We start from the raw sequence: 25,002 nt of genomic DNA, 5'->3' as shown, positions 1-25,002 counted from the left end.
TGACCAAGAGGATATATGTGTCAGAGGTGGAGGGAACGAAGAGAAGTGGGAGACCAAATTGGAGGTGGAAAGACAGAGTGAAAAAGATTTTGAGTGATTGGGGCCTGAACATGCAGGAGGGCGAAAGGCGTGCAAGGAATAGGGTAAATTGGATCGATGTGGTATACCGAGGTCAACGTGCTGTCAATGGATTGAACCAGGGTATGTGAAGCGTCTGGGGTAAACCATGGAAAGTTCTGTGGGGCCTGGATGTGGAAAGGGAGCAGTGGTTTCGATGCATTATTACATGAGAGCTAGAGACTGAGTGTGAACGAATGTGGCCCTTGTTGTTTTTTCCTAGCGCTTCCTCACACACATAAAGGGGGAGGGTTTTTTTATTTCATGTGTGGCGGGTTGGCGATGGGAATGAATAAAGTCAGACAGTATGAATTATGTACATGTGTATATATGTATATGTCTGTGTGTGTATATATATGTATACATTGAGATGTATAGGTATGTATATTTGCGTGTGTGGACGTGTATGTATATACATATGTACGTGGGTGGGTTGGGCCATTCTTTCGTCTGTTTCCTTGGGCTACCTCGCTAACGCGGGAGACAGCAACAAAGCAAATAAAAAAAAATATGATTAACAGTAAAATTCAGGGAGAACATGTTTTCGAAGGAGGTTAATAGTGATAGAAAAACAAGAAAAAAAAATGGGAACATCCGTGAAAGGGGCAAGTGGGGATATGGTACCAGGTAGTGATGAGGTGAAGAGGATATGGATTGGATGTTTTGAGGGAAAGATGTATGTGTATGATGATATGGTGCCAGATGTAGTGTTTCGGTTGAGGAGTTGTGTGAAGTAAGAGTCATGAAGAATGAGTCAGTTGCTGCATGCTGATGACACAACATTAGTGCCAGATTTGAGCAAAATTTGCTGCAGCTGGTGACTAAGTTTGGAAGTGTGTGTAAATGGAGAAAGATGCGGGTAAATGTGAATAAAAGCAAGATTAGATTTAATAGGACAAAACAGGCTAGTTGGGGTGTATGTCTTAAAGGAGAAAATATGGAACTGAACTGTTTTAGATACCTGAGAGTGGGCATGACAGCAAATGCAACCATGGAAGCAAAAGCGAGTCATAGGGCATTTGAAAGGTTGAAAAGGATAAGGTTCTTGGAGCACTGAGGAATATGTGGAAAGAGAAGCAATAATTTAGGAGGGCATTACTGGGTATGTCTGAAGGTAGGGTTTTATCCAAACAATGTTGTATGACTGTGGGCCATGGGATATACATAAGGATGAGCACAGGAGGGAAGAGGTGTTGGAAATGATAAGTTTAAGGACAACTTGTGGTGTGAGGTAGTTTGACCGAGTAAGTAATAAAAGGATAAGAGTAAGGTTAGTATAGCAAAGTGTGCTTGAGAGAGCTGAATTGGGTGTGCTGAAATAGTCTGAATATATGGAAAAATGAGCAATGAGAGGTTGACAAAGATGATATATGTGTCAGAAATAGAAGGTAAAGGGGTAGCAGTACACCAAACTAGATACAGAATGATGAAGTGCAAAATATTACAGTTGATCAGGGCCCGAAGTGAAAAATGTGCAAGAGGCTGAGTGAATGGAATCATGTGGTATACTGGGGGAGTGTGCTGTCAGTAGACTGAACCAGGACATGTGAATTGGCTGAGGGAAAACACAGAAAGGTCTGTGGGGCCTGGTTGTGGAAAGGGGGCTGTGATTTCAGTGCACCGGACAGGAAGAAAGAAAATGGATGAGCGAATGGGGCCTGCCTTCCTGGGACTACCTTGCTAACAATGAAAATGGTGGAAATGTATGAGACAAAAAGACAATTAGTGTAAAAATTAGGTCAAAAGAATTTCCCAAGGATCATAACCCCCTTTATCCCACTGAATCTTTTGGAAAAATGGGATTCAACAAACTGTGATTCCACTAAGTTGTGCTTTCCAAGAACTCATCTCTAATGTTAAGCAAAAACTAACATTATACATTTTTTTCATACCTGACTGCTGTTTCCCACATCAGCGAGGTAGTGCCAGGAAACAAAGAACAACCCATCCACTTATATACACATGTATATATACATACATGCATATACACATACATATTAACATATACATAAACAGACATATACATATATACACTTGTACATATTCATGCATGCTTTCATCCATTCCCTGCACTGCCCTGCTCCAAAGGAAACAGCATTGCCACTCCTTGCATCAGCAAGGTAGCACTGGGCAACAGACAAAAAGGCCACATTCATTCACACTCAGTCTCTAGCTGTCATGTGTAATGCACTGAAACCACAGCTCCATATCCACATCCAAGCCCCACAGACCTTTCCATGGTTTATCTCAAACATTTCACATGCCTTCGCTCCGTCCACTGACAGCACATCAACCCCGGTAAACCACATCATTCCAATTCAGCCTATTCCTTGCAAGCCTCTCACCCTTCTGCATGTTCAGGTCGAAACATTCAATACTGAATCAAAAACACACTTAAATCATACAACATAGCAAGGTAAATCACACTCACAGTTAATAAAATGTCATGTTGCTTGTTATCTGAATCAAAGTACTTACCTCACGGTCAAGAGCAGACCATTTCTCGCCTATATCAGCAAGAGTTAACTTAGGATCATCTGACAACTGGGTATTCTCCTGCAGCTGCTCCTTATCTTCAAGCCATTTCTGAGAAATCATTGAAAATAACTATAATTCCTGACAAAAGAAAACAGTAACGGTACACAATTGGGAAAATAAAATTATGCAGATATCTGCATTTCACAAGGAAAAGGATGATAATGCTGTTGATTGGCTAGCCAGTTTGTTCAACATTTGTTAGTACCAAGGTGATGCACCTGAGGAGTGGTGGAATAAGAGAATAGCAACAGAGGGTGATGGCATCCATAAAACATCTGGCTGGAGAAACAATGTGGCTTCTGGAGAGATAGATGGTGTGTGTGTGGAGCAAGTGTTTGCTTTGAAGAAATTATGCAACAAATACATGAAAAAGAGTGGATTGTAAATGACATTCATAATGAGAGAGTACAACAGATATGTCTTGAGAAAGTTGTGAATAAATGGAGTAAATGAAAATTTACTAAATATAATTTTTCTTTACCATCAGTGTAAGGCAAGTGGGTATGTAGGAAAAAAAGAGGATGAGTGGTTTCTGGTAAAAGCAAGTCTCCATCAAGGTTGTGTAGTGACAACCATGGCTGTTTAATCTGTTTATAGACAGGAAAGTGAAGACGGTAAATGTGATAGTCTTAGAGAAATGGGCAGCTGTACTGTATGCTATGGGTGGTGGGCATGGGAAGTGATTCAGTTGCTATTTGCTGATGATACGGTTTTGGTGGCACACTCCTGAGAGATGCTCCAAAAGATGATGTCGTCAGAGGTTGGTAGTGTATGAAAAAGGAGAAATGCAAGAGCATACAAGAAGAGTAAGGCAATGAAGTGCAGTATGAAAGTAAGACAAGATGATTTAGATTTAAGTTTATACTGGGAGAATGAGGAAGTGGAGAGCTTTAAGTACCTGGAAGTGGATACAGCAGCAATAATTCTTTAAAAAAATGCAGCACCAGATTAACCAGAGGCCATAACAAAACATTATTATTATATTATTATATTTTGCTTTGTCGCTGTCTCCCGCATTTGCGAGGTAGCGCAAGGAAACAGATGAAAGAAATGGCCCAACCCACCCCCACACACATGCACACACATAGACGTCCACACACGCAAATATACACACCCACACATCTCAATGTACACATATATATACACACACAGACACATACATATATACACATGCACACAACTCGAACGTCCGCCCCTACTCACTCCCATCGCCACCCCGCCACACATGGAATAACATCCCCCCCATGTGTGCGATGCAGCGCCAGGAAAAGACAACAAAGGCCCCACTTGTTAACACTCAGTCTCTAGCTGTCATGCAATCATGCCCGAAACCACAGCTCCCTTTCCACATCCAAGCCCCACAGAACTTTCCATGGTTTACCCCAGACGCTTCACAGTTTACCCCAGACGCTTCACATGCCCTGATTCAATCCATCGACAGCACATCGACCCTGGTATACCACATCGATCCAATTCACTCTATTCCTTGCCCGCCTTTCACCCTCCTGTATGTTCAGGCCCCGATCAGTCAAAATCTTTTTCACTCCATCTTTCCACCTACAATTTGGTCTCCCAATTCTCCTCGTTCCCTCCACCTCCGACACATATATCCTCTTGGTCAATCTTTCCTCACTCATTCTCTCCATGTGACCAAACCATTTCAAAACACCCTCTTCTGCTCTCTCAACCACGCTCTTTTTATTTCCACACATCTCTCTTACCCTTACATTACTTACTCGATCAAACCACCTCACACCACAGATTGTCCTTAAACATCTCATTTCCAGCACATCCACCCTCCTGCGCACAACTCTATCCACAGCCCACGCATCGCAACCATACAACATTGTTGGAACCACTATTCCTTCAAACATACCCATTTTTGCTTTCCGAGATAATGTTCTCGACTTCCACACATTCTTCAAGGCTCCCAGGATTTTTGCCCCCTCCCCCACCCTATGATTCACTTCCGCTTCCATGGTTCCATCCGCTGCCAGATCCACTACCAGATATCTAAAACACTTTACTTACTCCAGTTTTTCTCCATTCAAACTTACCTCCCAATTGACTTGACCCTCAACCCTACTGTACCTAATAACCTTGCTCTTATTCACATTTACTCTTTCTTCTTTCACACACTTTACCAAACTCAGTCACCAGCTTCTGCAGTTTCTCACATGAATCAGCCACCAGCGCTGTATCATCAGCGAACAACAACTGACTCACTTCCCAAGCTCTCTCATCCACAACAGACTTCATACTTGCCCCTCTTTCCAAAACTCTTGCATTCACCTCCCTAACAACCCCATCCATAAACAAATTAAACAACCATGGAGACATCACACACCCCTGCCGCAAACATACATTTACTGAGAACCAATCATTTTCCTCTCTTCCTACACGAACACATGCCTTACATCCTCGATACAAACTTTTCACTGCTTCTAAAAACTTGCCTCCCACACCATATATTCTTCATACCTTCCACAGAGCATCTCTATCAACTCTATCATATGCCTTCTCCAGATCCATAAATGCTACATACAAATCCATTTGCTTTTCTAAGTATTTCTCACATACATTCTTCAAAGCAAACACCTGATCCACACATCCTCTACCACTTCTGAAACCACACTGCTCTTCCCCAATCTGATGCTCTGTACATGCCTTCACCCTCTCAATCAATACCCTCCCATATAATTTACCAGGAATACTCAACAAACTTATACCTCTGTAATTTGAGCACTCGCTCTTATCCCCTTTGCCTTTGTACAATGGCACTATGCACACATTCTGCCAATCCTCAGGCACCTAACCATGATTTATCAATACATTAAATAACCTTACCAACCAGTCAACAATACAGTCACCGCCTTTTTTAATAAATTCCACTGCAATACCATCCAAACCTGTTGCCTTTCCGGCTTTCATCTTCCGCAAAGCTTTTACTACCTCTTCTCTGTTTACCAAATCATTTTCCCTAACCCTCTCACTTTGCACATCACCTCGACCAAAACACCCTATATCTGCCGCTCTATCATCAAACACATTCAACAAACCTTCAAAATACTCACTCCATCTCCTCCTCACATCACCACTACTTGTTATCACCTCCCCATTAGCCCCCTTCACTGAAGTTCCCATTTGCTCCCTTGTCTTACACACTTTATTTATCTCCTTCCAGAACATCTCTTTATTCTCCCTAAAATTTAATGATACTCTCTCACCCCAACTCTCATTTGCCTTCTTCTTCACCTCTTGCACCTTTCTCTTGACCTCATGTCTCTTTCTTTTATACATCTCCCACTCAATTGCATTTTTTCCCTGCAAAAATCCTCCAAATGCCTCTCTCTTCTCTTTCACTAATAATCTTACTTCTTCATCCCACCACTCACTACCCTTTTTAATCAACCCACCTCCCACGCTTCTCATGCCAGAAGCATCTTTTGCACAATCCATCACTGATTCCCTAAATACGTCCCATTCCTCCCCCACTCCCCTTACCTCCTTTGTTCTCACCTTTTTCCATTCTGTACTCAGTCTCTCCTGGTACTTCCTCACACAAGTCTCCTTCCCAAGCTCACTTACTCTCACCACCCTCTTCACCCCAACATTCACTATTCTTTTCTGAAAACCCATACAACTCTTCACCTTCGCCTCCACAAGATAATGATCAGACATCCCCCCAGTTGCACCTCTCAGCACATTAACATCCAAAAGTCTCTCTTTCACGCACCTGTCAATTAACACGTAATCCAATAACGCTCTCTGGCCATCTCTCCTACTTACATACGTATACTTATGTATATCTCGCTTTTTAAACCAGGTATTCCCAATCACCAATCCTTTTTCAGCACATAAATCTACAAGCTCTTCACCATTTCCATTTACAACACTGAACACCCCATGTACACCAATTATTCCCTCAATTGCCACATTACTCACCTTCGCATTCAAATCACCCATCACTATAACCCGGTCTTGTGCATCAAAACCACTAACACACTCATTCAGCTGCTCCCAAAACACTTGCCTCTCATGATCTTTCTTCTCATGCCCAGGTGCATATGCACCAATAATCACCCATCTCTCTCCATCAACTTTCAGTTTTACCCATATTAATCTAGAATTTACTTTCTTACATTCTATCACATACTCCCACAACTCCTGTTTCAGGAGTAGTGCTACTCCTTCCCTTGCTCGTCCTCTCACTAACCCCTGACTTTACTCCCAAGACATTCCCAAACCACTCTTCCCCTTTACCCTTGAGCTTCGTTTCACTCATAGCCAAAACATCCAGGTTCCTTTCCTCAAACATACTACCTATCTCTCCTTTTTCACATCTTGGTTACATCCACACACATTTAGACACCCCAATCTGAGCCTATGAGGAGGATGAGCACTCCCCGCATGACTCCTTCTTCTGTTTCCCATTTTAGAAAGTTTAAAATACAAGGAAGGGAGGATTTCTGGCCCCCCGCCAGAAATACTAGTTTACTGATAGGGTTGTGGATGGCTGTAATAAACTAAGCAATGAAGCACAGACTGCTAACTGTTTACAAAAGTTTAAAATTTTGACAACTTGATAGCAGAGAAAATTTAGTAGATGGGGCCCTGTGACTAAGAACTCCCTCACTGTACCATACACACAGCTAATTATTACTAAGAACTCCCTCACTGTACCGTACACATAGCTAATTACAAACAGATAATTACACATTCTAATACTATCTATCCTAACTCCCATGTCTGACCACTGCTAAGAACTCTTATGCAATTAATATTAACAGAACACTTATGTTTTGAGACTGGGGAACTGACAGTTTACCTGGAGAGCTAATACTGGCTTCACATTCCTTGGTGTCCTACTGTGTTGACCATTTTCTCAAAAACTCCCCTTGGTCCTAGGGATATTTAAATATCTGATCTAGATGCAGCCTCTTCAGCACCACCAATAATTCTGGAATTTGATAATTGTATAGCCTTCATTTCAAAGACTATATCAACACTTTGGTGCCCAAAGTATGATCAGATCACACTGAATGATTTCATTACTCACAGAAATCTATTACACTTAATCAAGGCAACAATCATCACCTTTTTTGAGGATGTTTCCCTGATTCTGGGTACCTCTTATTAGTTATGAGGTTGAAAATTCAACCTTGCCTTACTAGGGATCATCTTCAATGTGTACCTCAACATTTCACTGAAGAATAAAATTTTGACATTATTGCAATAATATATAGTGCTCCAAAATTGGAGATCTCAAGAAAGCATTATCTTGCCTCCTTAGGTGAGACCACATGTGGCACTTCCACCCAATAGGGATGTGTGCTGTCAAAGAAAAAATACAAATCACTGGGAGGAATAAACACACTGTAAGAGTATGTAAGGGCATTCCTGGATATTCTATTAAAAAATCAAGCTAAAGTAGAGTGTTAAAAGTCTCGAAAATAATAGAGGACTAATCTTACATCGTTAAAGCAGATCTGTAACAAGAGCTGTCCGTGACTCTTGCACATGAAATACATTTTTAGTATATAAAAATGTTGCCAATGTAATAACTCATTATTTCTAATGGATCATGAAGCATATCAATATATATCGACTGTGAGGTACCATGGTGGTGAAACTGAAAGCCCCTATAAAAACCATACTACCCTAATAAATTTCAAAATGAAACCTGCAATGACACAGGAATATTTTTACATCTGTTTTCTGCCAAAAATGATAAAAGAAATGTTTCTCAATGCTTGACTGCTCACTACGTTTTCTTTACCTTCTACCACGTGATTAAGTTACTGAAGCCTATCTCTCCAAGAAACTTACTCGAGTGTCAATAATAAGTTTGTCCATGGTTGTCATCTCAATGTCAGTAAAGAGTTGTTGGTCCTTTGGTGCTTCTCGTGCCTTTTGAAGGAACATGGATGACCCATTGATCATGTCCAGCAAAGCCTGAAACAGCAAAATGTTAAAGCAACATAAATCTGGTGCCTTTTAAACTCATACAGCTTTCTAAAACTTTTTTCCAACTTACAGGCCTAAGAACACTGTCTTCCCTGCTTTGCAATAATGTTCTGATAGAAAAGAAATACAGAAAAATATGGCTGAAGTCTGCATCTAATTCACAAGTCCACAAAGAAGGGTCTGAGATATTAATTTTCATTTTCTTTTCTGTTACCTACGACAACATGGGCAATTGATGCCCTAATCATGGCCATCTCTTTAAAACTATGGACATATACACATAGACATATCATGGCACTGCAGTTGAATAAATTAACAAAGGAGGTGACTGTGTTGTTCATTGATTGGTAAGGATATTCAATGTCTCTATGGATCACAGTAAACAGCCTGAGGATTGGTGGATCGCATGTATAGTGCCATTAAACAAAGGCAAGGGGGACAAGGTGAGTGTTCAAACAACAGAGGATGTGAGTGTTAAAACAAGAGAGGAATAAGTTCTCCAAGTATTCTTTTATTCTTATACTTAATCGAGGTGGTGTGCAAAGTGAGAGGGTTAGGGAAAATGATTTGGTAAACAGAGAAGAGGTACTGGGAGCTTTGCGGAAGATGAAAGCCGGCAAGGCAGCAGGTTTGGATGGTGTTGCAGTGGAATTTATTAAAAAAGGGGGTGACTGTATTGTTGACTGGTTGGTAAGGTTATTTAATGTATGTATGACTCATGGTGAGGTGCCTGAGGATTGGCGGAATGCGTGCATAGTGCCATTGTACAAAGGCAAAGGGGATAAGAGTGAGTGCTCAAATTACAGAGGTATAAGTTTGTTGAGTATTCCTGGTAAATTATATGGGAGGGTATTGATTGAGAGGGTGAAGGCATGTACAGAGCATCAGATTGGGGAAGAGCAGTGTGGTTTCAGAAGTGGTAGAAGATGTGTGGATCAGGTGTTTGCTTTGAAGAATGTATGTGAGAAATACTTAGAAAAGCAAATGGATTTGTATGTAGCATTTATGGATCTGGAGAAGGCATATGATAGAGTTGATAGAGATGCTCTGTGGAAGGTATTAAGAATATATGGTGTGGGAGGCAAGTTGTTAGAAGCAGTGAAAAGTTTTTATCGAGGATGTAAGGCATGTGTACGTGTAGGAAGAGAGGAAAGTGATTGGTTCTCAGTGAATGTAGGTTTGCGGCAGGGGTGTGTGATGTCTCCATGGTTGTTTAATTTGTTTATGGATGGGGTTGTTAGGGAGGTGAATGCAAGAGTTTTGGAAAGAGAGGCAAGTATGAAGTCTGTTGGGGATGAGAGAGCTTGGGAAGTGAGTCAGTTGTTGTTCGCTGATGATACAGCGCTGGTGGCTGATTCATGTGAGAAACTGCAGAAGCTGGTGACTGAGTTTGGTAAAGTGTGTGAAAGAAGAAAGTTAAGAGTAAATGTGAATAAGAGCAAGGTTATTAGATACAGTAGGGTTGAGGGTCAAGTCAATTGGGAGGTGAGTTTGAATGGAGAAAAACTGGAGGAAGTGAAGTGTTTTAGATATCTGGGAATGGATCTGGCAGCGGATGGAACCATGGAAGCGGAAGTGGATCATAGGGTGGGGGAGGGGGCGAAAATTCTGGGAGCCTTGAAGAATGTGTGGAAGTCGAGAACATTATCTCGGAAAGCAAAAATGGGTATGTTTGAAGGAATAGTGGTTCCAACAATGTTGTATGGTTGCGAGGCGTGGGCTATGGATAGAGTTGTGCGCAGGAGGATGGATGTGCATGAAATGAGATGTTTGAGGACAATGTGTGGCGTGAGGTGGTTTGATCGAGTAAGTAACGTAAGGGTAAGAGAGATGTGTGGAAATAAAAAGAGCGTGGTTGAGAGAGCAGAAGAGGGTGTTTTGCAATGGTTTGGGCACATGGAGAGAATGAGTGAGGAAAGATTGACCAAGAGAATATATGTGTCGGAGGTGGAGGGAACGAGGAGAAGTGGGAGACCAAATTGGAGGTGGAAAGATGGAGTGAAAAAGATTTTGTGTGATCAGGGCCTGAACATGCAGGAGGGTGAAAGGAGGGCAAGGAATAGAGTGAATTGGATCGATGTGGTATACCGGGGTTGACGTGCTGTCAGTGGATTGAATCAGGGCATGTGAAGCATCTTGAGTAAACTATGGAAAGCTGTGTAGGTATGTATATTTGCTTGTGTGGACGTATGTATATACATGTGTATGGGGGTGGGTTGGGCCATATCTTTCGTCTGTTTTCTTGCGCTACCTCGCAAATGCGGGAGACAGCGACAAAAAAAAAAAAAAAAAAAAAAAAAAAAAAAAAAAAAAAATCTCACATACATTCTTCAGAGCAGACACCTGATCCACACATCCTCTACCACTTCTGAAACCACTGTTCCTTCCTAGCCTGATGCTCTATACATGCCTTCAACATCTCTGTCAATGCCCTCCCATACAATTTTCCAGGTATATTTAACAAACTTGGAAAGGAGACTTGTGTGAGGATGTACCAAGAGAGATTGTTTGCAGAATGGCAAAAGGTAAGAGCAAATGATGTAAGGGGAGTGGGAGAGGAATGGGATGTATTTAGGGAAGCAGTGACGGCTTGCGCAAAAGATACTTGTGGCATGAGATAGTGGAAGGTGGGTGGATGAGAAAGGGTAGAGAGTGGTGGAATGAGGAAGCAAGATTATTAGTGACAGAGAAGAGAGAGGCGTTTGGACGATTATTGCAGGGAAGTAGTGCAAATGACTAGGAGATGTATAAAAGAAAGATGCAGGGTGTCAAGAGAAAGGTGAAAAAGACGGCAAATGAGAATTGGGGTGAGAATCATTAAATTTTAGGGAGGATAAAAAAATGTTTTGGAAGGAGGCAAACAAAGCATATAAGAAAAGAGAACAAATGGGAACATTGGTGAAAGGGGCTAATGGGGAGGTAATAACAAGTAGTGATGAAGTGAGGAGATGGAGTGAATATCTTGAAAGTTTGTTAACATGTTTGACGACAAAATGGCAGATACAGGGCGTTTTGGTTGAGGTGTTGTGTGAAATGAGAGGGTCAAGGAGAATGGTTTGGTAAACAGATGAGTAGTGAAAGCTTTGCGGAAGATGAAAGCCAGCAAGGTGGTAGGTTTGGATGGTACTGCAGTGGAATCTCTCTAAAAAAAAAAAAGAAAAGGGAGTGACTGTGTTGTTGATTGGTTGGTAAGAATATTCAATGTATGTATGGTTCATGGTGAAGTGCCTGAGGATTGTATGTAGCATTTAAGGATCTGGAGAAGGAATATGATAGGGTCGATAGAGATGCTTTGTGGAAGGTATTAAAAGTATATGGTGTGGGAGATAAGTTGGTGGAATGAGTGAAGAGATTTTACCAAGGATGAAAGGCATGTGTACAAGTAGGAAGAGAGGAAAGTGACTGGCTTCCAGTGAATGTTGGTTTGCGGCAGGGGTGCATGATGTCTACATAGTTGTTTTCTTTGTTTATGAATGGGGTGGTTAGGGAGGTGAATGCATGAGTTTTGGAGAGAGGGGCAAGTATACAGTCTGTTGTGGATGAGAGGGCTTGGGAAATAAGTCAGTTATTGTTCGCTGATGATACAGCTCTGGTGGCTGATTCGGGTGAGAAACTACAAAATTTGGTGACTGAATTTCGTAAATTGTGTGAAAGAAGAAAGTTGAGAGTAAATGTGAATAAAAGCAAGGTTATTACATTCAGTAGGGTTGAGAGAAGTTCATTGGGAGGTGAGTTTGAATGGAGAAAAACTAGATGAAGTGAGGTGTTTTAAAAATCTGTGAGTGGACTCAGCAGCAGATGGAACTATGGAAGCAGAAGTGAGTCAGAGGGTGAGGGAGGGGGCAAAGGTTCTAGGAACGCTGAAGAATGTGTGAAAGGCAAGAACATTATCTCAGGGAGCAAAAATGGGTATGTTTGAAGGAATAGTGGTTCCAACAATGTTATATGGTTTTGAGGCATGCGCCAGAGATAAGGTTGTGTGGAGGAGGGTGGATGTGTTGGAAATGAGATGTTTGAGGACAACGTGTGGCATGAGGTGGTTTGATCGAGTAAGTAATGAAAGGGTACAAGAGATGAGTGGTAATAACAAGTGTAGTTGAGAGAGCATTACAGGGTGTATTGAAATAGTTTGGACACATGGAGATAATGAGCGAGGAAAGATTGACAAAGAGGATATACGTGTCAGAGGTGATGGGAAGAAGGAGAAGTGGGAGAGTAAACTGGAAGAGGAAGGATGGAGTGATTGAGGCCTGAACATACAGGAGGGTGAAAGGCGTGCAAGGAATAGCGTGAATTGGAACCATGTGGCATACCGGGGTGGACGTGCAGTTAATGGGATAAACCATGGAAAGGTCCGTGGGGCCTGGATGTGGTTTCAGTGCATTACACATGACAGCTAAAGTATGAATGAATGTGGTCTTTTTTGTCTGTTCCTGGCGCTGTCTCGCGCCACTCTATCATCAAACACATTCAACAAGCCTTGAAATACTCACTCCATCTCCTTCTCATTTGTGTCTAACTTGGGTATGTATTCAGTTATGAAGTGATTGGAATGAAAACATGCTAGCACTGCTGCAGAGAACCGAGTGCCAACCATATTGAAGTGGGACCGTATTGGGATAATCTTTTTTCTCTGTGTAGATGTTCAGCGCTTGTTAGAGTGTTTTATGTGGTCTAGACCTTTTTTATAGTTGCTTTTGATAGTGAATGACCAGGCAGGTTAGGCAGTTTAGGATGAAGCAGATGAACTGCTTCCAAAGATTATAAGCAATTCCTTTTCTTGTCCAGCATTTTTCAGAGGGCATTTAGTTTGTTGCTCTTTGTTGATGTTTGTGGCATATAGAATGAATGTCAAGTGTGAATTATCAATGATGTCTAGAAGAGGTGGAGTTTTTTGTTAAGTGGGAGTGCTTGGACATTCAAAGTGATGAGAGGGTACAGGTTGGATTCATGTCTGTCTATGGTTAAAAGGGGACTGAAGACCTCAGTGGAAATATATCTATGGTCTAAGCTGATGATGTGTGGTTCTGTCTGGGTTTCTTTGCTTTATGAGGTACTCTATTATTTAATCTACCATGCTATTGCAGGAAAGGCAAGAAGCTATGAAAAATTTTGATGTTTATGGTATTAATCCACTTCCATCACTCTACTGTAAAATGAGTTACAAATGAGAAACGTTAATGCTGAACCTGAAAATGAAAGCCGAGTGCTCTAACTAAAAACAATAAAAAAAAAAAAGGCACAGCTTAGTACATCCCTGCTCTGGGATCCTAAATGTTTCCAAAATTCCCACTTAGGCCATAAGGGAAATGTCAATATGATTGATGAGGTAAAAATTTCAGTTTGTAAAGACAATGAAACCATTTGCTCCAAAGCAGAAAAGTACAAACTCAATGCTTTGTCAAAAAGTGGCAATGTTTTATAAAGCATTCAGCAACTATTTCTTCAATGAGATGTTGCAGTAGTGGGGTGATGCTATAAAATTATATCAAATGAGACTCTAGTATGATTTCTGGGATAAGTAAGGCTGATAGGATGTCATTCACAATGGTGTGTCCAAACTCGGATGCTGTAATGGTGTGGCCTGTGATTAAGGTAACCCTTCTGCCTGAAAGGATGCCAACCACTTAAACAAGAAAAATGTTAAAGAAATTATTTAAAATTCATCTTGAGAACAGAAGTAATGCTTTCCTGTGCTAGGACATTCATTTCAGAGCAACCTTGCAAATTGCACTACAAACTGAGAGTACTATTGCAGATATAATTAATAGCTTGCTATTAGCTACTCAATACATTTTACTCAAATTACTAGCAGCAAAACTAAAGCACAAGTCTTTAAGATTTACAAGGGAATGTTTTCAGGATGTTTATGACAACATCATCAGGATATTGAAAGCTAAATGAAATTGAACACTTTATTTAAAAACTATTTTGCATCTGAAAAACTATTTACATTCCCTTTAACAAGATATTTAAAAATATTTACAGCCTTATTAAAATCTCACATTCACAAAAATATTTATACGATGTTATACATATCAATAAAAGTCAGTTATAACAGTCTGAGCAGCTGAAAGAATGAACAGCACAGGTAGGATAAGCAACGCTTAGAGTCATCTGTTATTTCTAAAGTGCCGTGACTGGTTACGATTTCGCAACATTTTGGAATTAGTGCGCTGACTTCTAGTATTCTCTCTAGGTGCCACAGAATCCACATCCTTACCATTATTCTTTAGCATTCCTCCCCTCTCCTTAAAAAAGTCACCAGGAAGAGTGAAATAAGTCCAAAAATAATGCCCCAATGCATAAATCTTCTCTGCTATTCTGCCCCATCTCCCTTCATCTTTTTCACAATAAGAATGTCTTAGTTCAATTAACTTCCTCCTTTGATTTACAAGGTGTACACATAGAAGACAAAGTGCACACAGAAGGAAAAGAGAGATGTATGTCAAAACCATGCGTGTTCTTGCCTGGATGGCTTCAGGACGGTCACGATGCTCTTGTACACGTTCCTTAATAGGCTCGAAGAGTTTTGAAAGCTCTCCAAACTTTTGCTTGTATATCGAAGCATCTTGATCAAATCCTTCATCATAGATCCATTCGTCAAGCTGGAAAGAAACCAATCTCCTTACTTTTTGTACTGCCTTGGTTAATTAAAGAAGCACAGGGTGAGATGTGTAAGAAGCTTATATATCTATATAAAACATTTTCCTAGTGTGAGGAAAGAAGAAAAATCACCCCAGCAGATGATTCACCTCCATAATCATAATATAGTAGGCATTAAGACATCTGACCAAGAACAACAGTAAAGGCACAAGAAGTATGTGAACACAGAACAATCACCAGCTGCTTAGCAACTACAAACACTTAACACTTTTGCAATGAATTAAAGATAACCCCAATGGAGACCTACCTTAACATATTAAGCACCCAATTCTATGCATTAGCACCAGACCACTGCCAACCATGTCACTACATAACTAACCACTAACCTCCAAGAAAAAGTAAAATGCTTGCCCATGCCTCACACTTCAGTAACCTCTACTCACACATCCCACAGCCCCTACAAAATCAACATGGAAGTGCCATAACATATACACAATGAAGTAACTTGACAAGCACTAAAGAACTACCTCCCTACTCAATTCTAAACTTTAAGCTACTACACATGCACCCATCCAAAACCACACATCCCAAACAAACTTGAGTCACACTCTGCTACCTACACTCTGGAAATCACCCATCACCTGAACACTAGAAAACTGTTACACCATATCCAAAGACCCTCTATGTCCACGATGCAACAACCATAAAAAAGACACCAAACACAAACTACTCAAATGCCTTGTATTCTGTGCACACAGATGCACACACATCACAACACTTAAGACTGCAGTCCCAACCAATGCACGTGATTCATTCTGTGGAAGATGGTAAATAATCAATACAAAATATTCAGAACCAGTTATCCAAAGTCTGTATCATGATTACAATACATTACAAATAGTGCAAATAGCATGTCAATAGGGATGCTAAGGTAAAGCATTAGCCCTTCTTAAGTATCTTTCATGCACTGAAACAGGTTAGTCTGCATTCAAGAAAGACTGGTAAGGCATTCCTTCCAGTAGTGTGAAAAGATTTGATCATCAAATTAGCCACCCTGGACAAAAAGTACCTCACTTTTAGGAAGGTAATTGGAAAGGTCTTGTATGCACATAAACAATAACATACGTTGAGGATTTTAAACCACTAACAGTAAATCATCTATGGAACTTTATCTCTTACAACCTTATGGAAAATCTTCACTAATCATTTCAAAAATCTAAAGCATGCTCCTGATCAATCCCATGGAACTAGGACTGGAGTCAGTGATAAAATATATGGGTAGAAGAATTTCATCTTCCTATACTTTTCATATATATTCTAATGAACACAGCCTAATGTGTCTACAATCTTTAGAAGTTATATATAATTAGTAGTTTCTAGGTCTGCAGGAACTTTCAAAATAACCATCAATCTATATTCATTACGGTATTTTTCACATCTAATGTGCTGAAATGTACAGGTAATCCATACCATTCTATCAATCTATCACACTTTATCACTGTTTCCCATATTAGTGAGGCAGCACCACAAAACAGATGAGAGACATATCCACTCACTTACACATATATATACATATCTGCAACATACGTCTCTTCATTGTATATCAACTGACTTGTTATATTTCTCTCTTGTGTCTCCCCTGATGATGTGTTTATTAAACTAAAGAGTACTTGGGAACTTATCATGTTTCATTTTCTCCGTGGACTCATAGGAATATATATATATATTTTTTTATTATTTTTTTTTTTTTATTATACTTTGTCGCTGTCTCCCGCGTTTGCGAGGTAGCGCAAGGAAACAGACGAAAGAAATGCCCCCCCAATACACATGTATATACATACGTCCACACACGCAAATATACATACCTACACAGCTTTCCATGGTTTACCCCAGACGCTTCACATGCCTTGCTTCAATCCACTGACAGCACGTCAACCCTGGTATACCACATCGCTCCAATTCACTCTATTCCTTGCCCTCCTTTCACCCTCCTGCATGTTCAGGCCCCGATCACACAAAATCTTTTTCACTCCATCTTTCCACCTCCAATTTGGTCTCCCTCTTCTCCTTGTTCCCTCCACCTCCGACACATATATCCTCTTGGTCAATCTTTCCTCACTCATCCTCTCCATGTGCCCAAACCACTTCAAAACACCCTCTTCTGCTCTCTCAACCACGCTCTTTTTATTTCCACACATCTCTCTTACCCTTACGTTACTCACTCGATCAAACCACCTCACACCACACATTGTCCTCAAACATCTCATTTCCAGCACATCCATCCTCCTGCGCACAACTCTATCCATAGCCCACGCCTCGCAACCATACAACATTGTTGGAACCACTATTCCTTCAAACATACCCATTTTTTCTTTCCGAGATAATGTTCTCGACTTCCACATATTCTTCAAGGCCCCCAGGATTTTCGCCCCCTCCCCCACCCTATGATCCACTTCCGCTTCCATGGTTCCATCCGCTGCCAGATCCACTCCCAGATATCTAAAACACTTCACTTCCTCCAGTTTTTCTCCATTCAAACTCACCTCCCAATTGACTTGACCCTCAACCCTACTGTACCTAATTACCTTGCTCTTATTCACATTTACTCTTAACTTTCTTCTTCCACACACTTTTCCAAACTCAGTCACCAGCTTCTGCAGTTTCTCACATGAATCAGCCACCAGCGCTGTATCATCAGCGAACAACTGACTCACTTCCCAAGCTCTCTCATCCCCAACAGACTTCATACTTGCCCCTCTTTCCAAAACTCTTGCATTTACCTCCCTAACAACCCCATCCATAAACAAATTAAACAACCATGGAGACATCACACACCCCTGCCGCAAACCTACATTCACTGAGAACCAATCACTTTCCTCTCTTCCTACACGTACACATGCCTTACATCCTCGATAAAAACTTTTCACTGCTTCTAACAACTTGCCTCCCACACCATATATTCTTAATACCTTCCACAGAGCATCTCTATCAACTCTATCATATGCCTTCTCCAGATCCATAAATGCTATATACAAATCCATTTGCTTTTCTAAGTATTTCTCACATACATTCTTCAAAGCAAACACCTGATCCACACATCCTCTACCACTTCTGAAACCACACTGCTCTTCCCCAATCTGATGCTCTGTACATGCCTTCACCCTCTCAATCAATACCCTCCCATATAATTTACCAGGAATACTCAACAAACTTATACCTCTGTAATTTGAGCACTCACTCTTATCCCCTTTGCCTTTGTACAATGGCACTATGCACGCATTCCGCCAATCCTCAGGCACCTCACCATGAGTCATACATACATTAAATAACCTTACCAACCAGTCAACAATACAGTCACCTCCTTTTTTAATAAATTCCACTGCAATACCATCCAAACCTGCTGGGGATAGGGGAGAAAGAATACTTCCCACGTATTCCCTGCGTGTCGTAGAAGGCGACTAAAAGGTGAGGGAGCGGGGGGCTGGAAATCCTCCCCTCTTGTTTTTTTTTTTTAACTTTCCAAGAGAAGGAACAGAGAAGGGGGCCAGGTGAGGATATATCCTCAAAGGTCCAGTCCTCTGTTCTTAATGCTACCTTGCATTACATGTATATATATGAAAATATGTATTTGTATTCCTATGAGTCCACGGAGAAAATGAAACATAAGTTCCCAAGTACTCTTTAGTTTAATAAACACATCATCAGGGGAGACACAAGAGAGAAATATAACAAGTCAGTTGATATACAATGAAGAGACGTATGTTGCAGATATGTATATATATGTGTGAGTGAATGGATATGTCTCTCATCTGTTTTGTGGTGCTGCCTCACTAATATGGGAAACAACGATAAAGTGTGATAGATTGATAGAGATGCTCTGTGGAAGGTATTAAGAATATATGGTGCGGGAGGCAAGTTGTTAGAAGCAGTGAAAAGTCTTTATCGAGGATGTAAGGCATGTGTACGTGTAGGAAGAGAGGAAAGTGATTGGTTCTCAGTGAATGTAGGTTTGCGGCAGGGGTGTGTGATGTCTCCATGGTTGTTTAATTTGTTTATGGATGGGGTTGTTAGGGAGGTGAATGCAAGAGTTTTGGAAAGAGGGGTAAGTATGAAGTCTGTTGGGGATGAGAGAGCTTGGGAACTGAGTCAGTTGTTGTTTGCTGATGATACAGCACTGGTGGCTGATTCATGTGAGAAACTGCAGAAGCTGGTGACTGAGTTTGGTAAAGTGTGTGAAAGAAGAAAGTTAAGAGTAAATGTGAATAAGAGCAAGGTTATTAGGTACAGTAGGGTTGAGGGTCAAGTCAAATGGGAGGTAAGTTTGAATGGACAAAAACTGGAGGAAGTAAAGTGTTTTAGATATCTGGGAGTGGATCTGGCAGCGGATGGAACCATGGAAGCGGAAGTGAATCATAGGGTGGGGCAGGGGGCAAAAATCCTGGGAGCCTTGAAGAATGTGTGGAAGTCGAGAACATTATCTCGGAAAGCAAAAATGGGTATGTTTGAAGGAATAGTCGTTCCAACAATGTTCTATGGTTGCAGGGCGTGGGCTATGGATAGAGTTGTGCGCAGGAGGGTGGATGTGCTGGAAACGAGATGTTTGAGGACAATATATGGTGTGAGGTGGTTTGATCGAGTAAGTAATGTAAGGGTAAGAGAGATGTGTGGAAATAAGAAGAGCGTGGTTGAGAGAGCAGAAGAGGGTGTTTTGAAATGGTTTGGGCACATGGAGAGAATGAGTGAGGAAAGATTGACCAAGAGGATATGTGTGTCGGAGGTGGAGGGAACGAGGAGAGGTGGGAGACCAAATTGGAGGTGGAAAGATGGAGTGAAAAGGATTTTGAGTGATCGGGGCCTGAACATGCAGGTGGGTGAAAGGTGGGCAAGGAATAGAGTGAATTGGATCGATGTGGTATACCGGGGTCGACGTGCTGTCAATGGATTGAATCAGGGAATGTGAAGCGTCTGGGGTAAACCATGGAAAGTTCTGTGGAGCCTGGATGTGGAAAGGGAGCTGTGGTTTTGGGCATTATTGCATGACAGCTAGAGACTGAGTGTGAACGAATGGGGCCTTTGTTGTCTTTTCCTAGCACTACCTCGCACACATGAGGGGGGGAGGGGGATGTTATTCCATGTGTGGCGAGGTGGCGATGGGAATGAATAAAGGCAGACAGTGTGAATTGTGTGCATGTGTATATATGTATATATCTGTGTGTGTATATATATATATGTGTACATTGAGATGTATGGGTATGTATATTTGCGTGTGGGGACGTGTATGTATATACATGTGTATGGGGGTGGGTTGGGCCATTTCTTTCGTCTGGTTCCTTATGCTACCTCGCAAACGCGGGAGACAGCGACAAAGCAAAATAAATAAATAGATTAATATATATTTCTTCTTTCACACACTTTACCAAACTCAGTCACCAGCTTCTGCAGTTTCTCACATGAATCAGCCACTAGTGCTGTATCATCAGCGAACAACAACTGACTCACTTCCCAAGTTCTCTCATCCACAAAAGACTACATACTTTCCCCCTCTCTCCAAAACTAATGCATACATCTCTCTAACAACCTCATCCATAAACAAATTAAACAACCAAGGAGACATCATGCACCCCTGCCACAACCCGACATTCACTGAGAACCAATCACTTTCCTCTCTTCCTACTCGTAAACATGCCTTACATCCTCGATAAAAACTTTTCACTGTTTCTAAAAACTTGCTTCCCACACAATATATTCTTAATACCTTCCACAGAGCATCTCTATCAACTCTATCATATGCCTTCTCCAGATCCATAAATGCTGCATACATATCCATTTGCTTTTCCAAGTACATATATATGCACAAATATTTGCTAGCCTTAATCCATTCCTAATGCAATCCTGCCCCACAGGAAACAGCATCACCATACCCTGCATCAGCAAGGTAGCACCTGGAAACAAAGAAAGGCCAAATCAACTCACATTCATATTTCAGCTGTCATGTGTAATGCACCAAAACCACACCTCCCTATCCACAGCCTTACCCCACAGACCTTTCCATGGTTTACAAACATATATATTTCTGATTATCATTATCATCATTTCTTTTATAATTTATCTCTGTTTCCTGCATCAGTGAGGTAGTGCAAGGAAACAGATGAATAATGGCCTACCAACTGATATACACATATATATACGTAAACACCCATACATGCACATATATATACATATACATTTCAACATATACATACATATACATACAGACATAAATATAAACACGTGCATATTCATACTTGCTTGCTGTCATCCATTCCCGTCGCCACCCCACCATGCAGGAAACATCATCCCCCCTACATTCCAGCTAGGTGGTGAAAGGAAAAGGCAAAAAGGCCACATTCATTCAAACTCAACACTCAGTCACTAGCTGTCATGTGCAATGCTCCGAAACCACAGCTCCCTTTCCACATCTAGGGACCACAGACCTTTCCATGGTTTACCCCTGACCCTTCATATGCCCTGGCTCAATCCACTGACAGCATGTTGACCCCAGTATACCATATCACTCCAATTCACTCTATTCCTTGCAAGCCTTTCACCCTCCTTTATGTTCAGGTTCCAATCCCTCAAAAATTTTTTCACTCCATCCTTCCACCTCCAACTTGGTCTCACTTCTTCTTCTCTCCACCTCTGACACATATATCCTCTTTGTCAATCTTTCCTCAACCATTCTCTCCATGTGTCAAAACCACTTCAACACACCCTCTTCTGCTCTATCAACCACACTTTTATTACCACAAATCCCTCTTACCCTTTCATTACTTAAACCACCTCATGCCACACATTGTCCTCAAACACTTCATTTCCAATACATCCACCCTCCTCTGCAAAACTCTATCTACAGCCCATGCCTCGCAACCATATAACATTGTTGGAACCACTTTTCCTTCAAGCATACCCATTTTTGCTCTCAGGGATAACATTCTTGCCTTCCACACATTCTTCAACGCTCCCATAACCTTCACTACCTCCCCACCCTAAGATTCACTTCTGCTTCCATGGTTCCATTTGCTGCTAAATTCACTCCCAGATATCTAAAACAATTTACTTCCTACAGTTTTTCTCCATTCAAACTTACCTCCCAATTAACTTGTCCCACAACCCTTCTGAATCTAATAACCTTCCTCTTATTCACACTTACTCTCAACTTTCTTCTTTCACATACTTTACCAAACTCAGTCACCAACTTATGCAATTTCTCACTCAAATCAGTCACCAGCACTGTATTATCAGCGAACAACAACTGACTCACTTCCCAAGCCCTCTCATCCATAACAGACGGCATACTTGCCCCTCTCTCCAAAACTCTTGCATTCACCTCCCTAACCACTCCATCCATAAACAAATTAAACAACCATGGAGACATCACGCACCCTTGCCGCAAACTGACATTCACTGGGAACCAATTACTTTCCTCTCTTCCTACTCGTACACACGCCTTACATCCTTGGTAAAAGCTTTTCACTGTTTACATCAACTTACCTCGCACACCATATGCTCTTATTACCTTCCACACAGCATCTCTATCTCCCTATCATATGCCTTCTCCAGATCCATAAATGCCACATACAAATCTATCCGTTTCTCTAAATATTTCTCACATAAATTCTTCAAAGCAAACACCTGATCCACACATCCTCTACCACTTTTGAAACCACATTGCTCTTCCCCAATCTGATGCTTTGTACATGCCTTCACCCTCTCAATCAATACGCTCCCATACAATTTCCCAGGAATACTCAACAAACTTATGCCTCTGTAATTTGAACACTCACCTTTATCCCCTTTGCCTTTGTACAATGGCACTATGCAAGCATTCCGCCAATCCTCAGGCACTTCACCACGATCCATACATACATTGAATATCCCTACCAACCAATCAACAAAACAGTCACCCCATTTTTTTTTTTTATATAAATTCCACTGCGATACCATCGAAACCCTCCACCTTGATGGCTTTCATCTTCTGCAAAGCTTTCACTACCTCTTCTCAGTTCAAGAAACCATTCTCCCAGACCCTCTCACTTTGCACACCACCCCAACCAAAGCATCCTATATCTGCCACTCTATCATCAAACACATTCAACAAACCTTTAAAGTATTCACTCCATCTCCTCACTTCATCACAACTTGTTATTACCTCCCTATACGCCCCCTTCACTGATTGAGAGAGCAGAAGAGGGTGTATTGAAATGGTTTGGTCACATGGAGAGAATGAGTGAGGAAAGACTGACAAAGAGGATATATGTGTCAGAAGTGGAGGGAACAAGAAGTGGGAGACCAAATTGAAGATGGAAGGATGGAGAGAAAAATATTTTGAGCAATTGGGGCCTGAACACACAGGAGGGTAAAAGGCATGCAAGGAATAGAGTGAATTGGAATGATGTGGTATACTGGGGCTGACATGTTGTCAATGGATTGAACCAGGGCATGTGAAGCATTTGAGGTAAACCATAGAAAGTTTTGTGGGGCCTGGATGTGGAAAGGGAGCTATGGTTTCAGTGCATTACACATGACAGCTAGAGACTGAGTGTGAACAAATGTGGCCTTTGTTGTCTTTTCCTAGTTCTACATTGCACGCATGTACAAGGGGAGGGGGTACCATTTCATGTGGGGTGGGGTGGCGAAGGGAATGGATGAAGGGCAGCAAGTATGAATATGTACATGTGTATAAATGTATATGTTTGTGCAAGTATATGTATGTATACGTTGAAATGTATAGGTATGTATATGTGCGCATGTGGGCGTTAAATATATATATGTGTACGTGGGTGGGTTGGGCCATTCTTTTGTCTATTTCCTTGCACTACCTCGCTAACGCCAGAGACAGTGACAAAGTATAATAAAAAAATATACATACATATATTATTATACTTAACCGCCATCTCCTGCATTAGCGAGGTAGCGCATGGAAACAGAAGAGAAATGGCCCAACCCACTCATGTACACATGTATATACATGTATCCTCTTTGTAACCCTTTCCTTACTCATTCTCTCCATATGTCCAAACCATTTCAACACACCCTCTTCTGCTCTCTCAACCATACTTTTTACTTCCACACCTCTCCCTACCCTTTCATTACTTACTCCATCAAACCAACTCACACCAGACGTTGTTCTCAAACATTTCATTTCAAACACATCCACCTTCCTTCACACAACCCTATCTATAGCCCATGCCTTGCAACCATATATTATTGAAACTACTACTCCTTCAGTATATACCTATTTTTACCCTTTGAGATACCATTCCCTCTTTCAACACATTCTTTAGCACTCCCAGAACCTTTGCCCCTTCTGTTTCCAAGTGCTGCCAAGTCCACTCTAGGCAGATATCTAAAGCACTTCAATTCCTTCATTTTTTTCTCTTTTCATACTTACATCCCAACTAATTTGTTCCTTAGCCCTGCTGAACCTAATAACTTTGCTTTTATTCAAATCAATTCTCAACTTTTTGCTTTTAAACACTCTTCCACTATCGGCAGTTTCTCACTCAAATCAGCCACCAGTGCTGTATCATCAGCAAGCAACAGCTCACTCACTTCCCAGACCCCCCTCATCACAACAGACTTAAAACTTGCCTCTTTCTTTGAGACCCTTGAATTTACCTCCTTCACCACCCAATCCATAAACAAATCAAACAACCATGGTCATATCACACTACCTCCCTGCAGACAAACCTTCACAGGAAATCATTCACTCTCCTCTCTTCCTTCTCGTACACA

The 25,002-nt window shown here is 41.2% G+C and overlaps 1 protein-coding gene across 2 annotated transcripts in view; it reads right to left on the bottom strand.

The window, feature by feature from the left end:
- The window catches only part of Grp170 (Grp170 co-chaperone), a 201,341-nt gene that overhangs the window by 30,218 nt on the left and 146,121 nt on the right, over window positions 1-25,002 (bottom strand). For both annotated transcript variants that reach the window (XM_071666297.1, XM_071666296.1), the window contains exons 14-16: window positions 15,093-15,230; window positions 8,485-8,610; window positions 2,596-2,703 (exon numbers count right to left, since the gene is read on the bottom strand). In XM_071666297.1, coding sequence (XP_071522398.1) covers window positions 2,596-2,703; window positions 8,485-8,610; window positions 15,093-15,230 — 372 coding nt within the window. The remainder of the gene's footprint in view (window positions 1-2,595; window positions 2,704-8,484; window positions 8,611-15,092; window positions 15,231-25,002) is intronic.

This window comes from Panulirus ornatus, chromosome 11 (assembly GCF_036320965.1).
Source record: "Panulirus ornatus isolate Po-2019 chromosome 11, ASM3632096v1, whole genome shotgun sequence".
Taxonomy (NCBI): Eukaryota; Metazoa; Arthropoda; class Malacostraca; order Decapoda; family Palinuridae; genus Panulirus; species Panulirus ornatus.
This window is presented reverse-complemented; position numbering and strand designations above follow the sequence as displayed.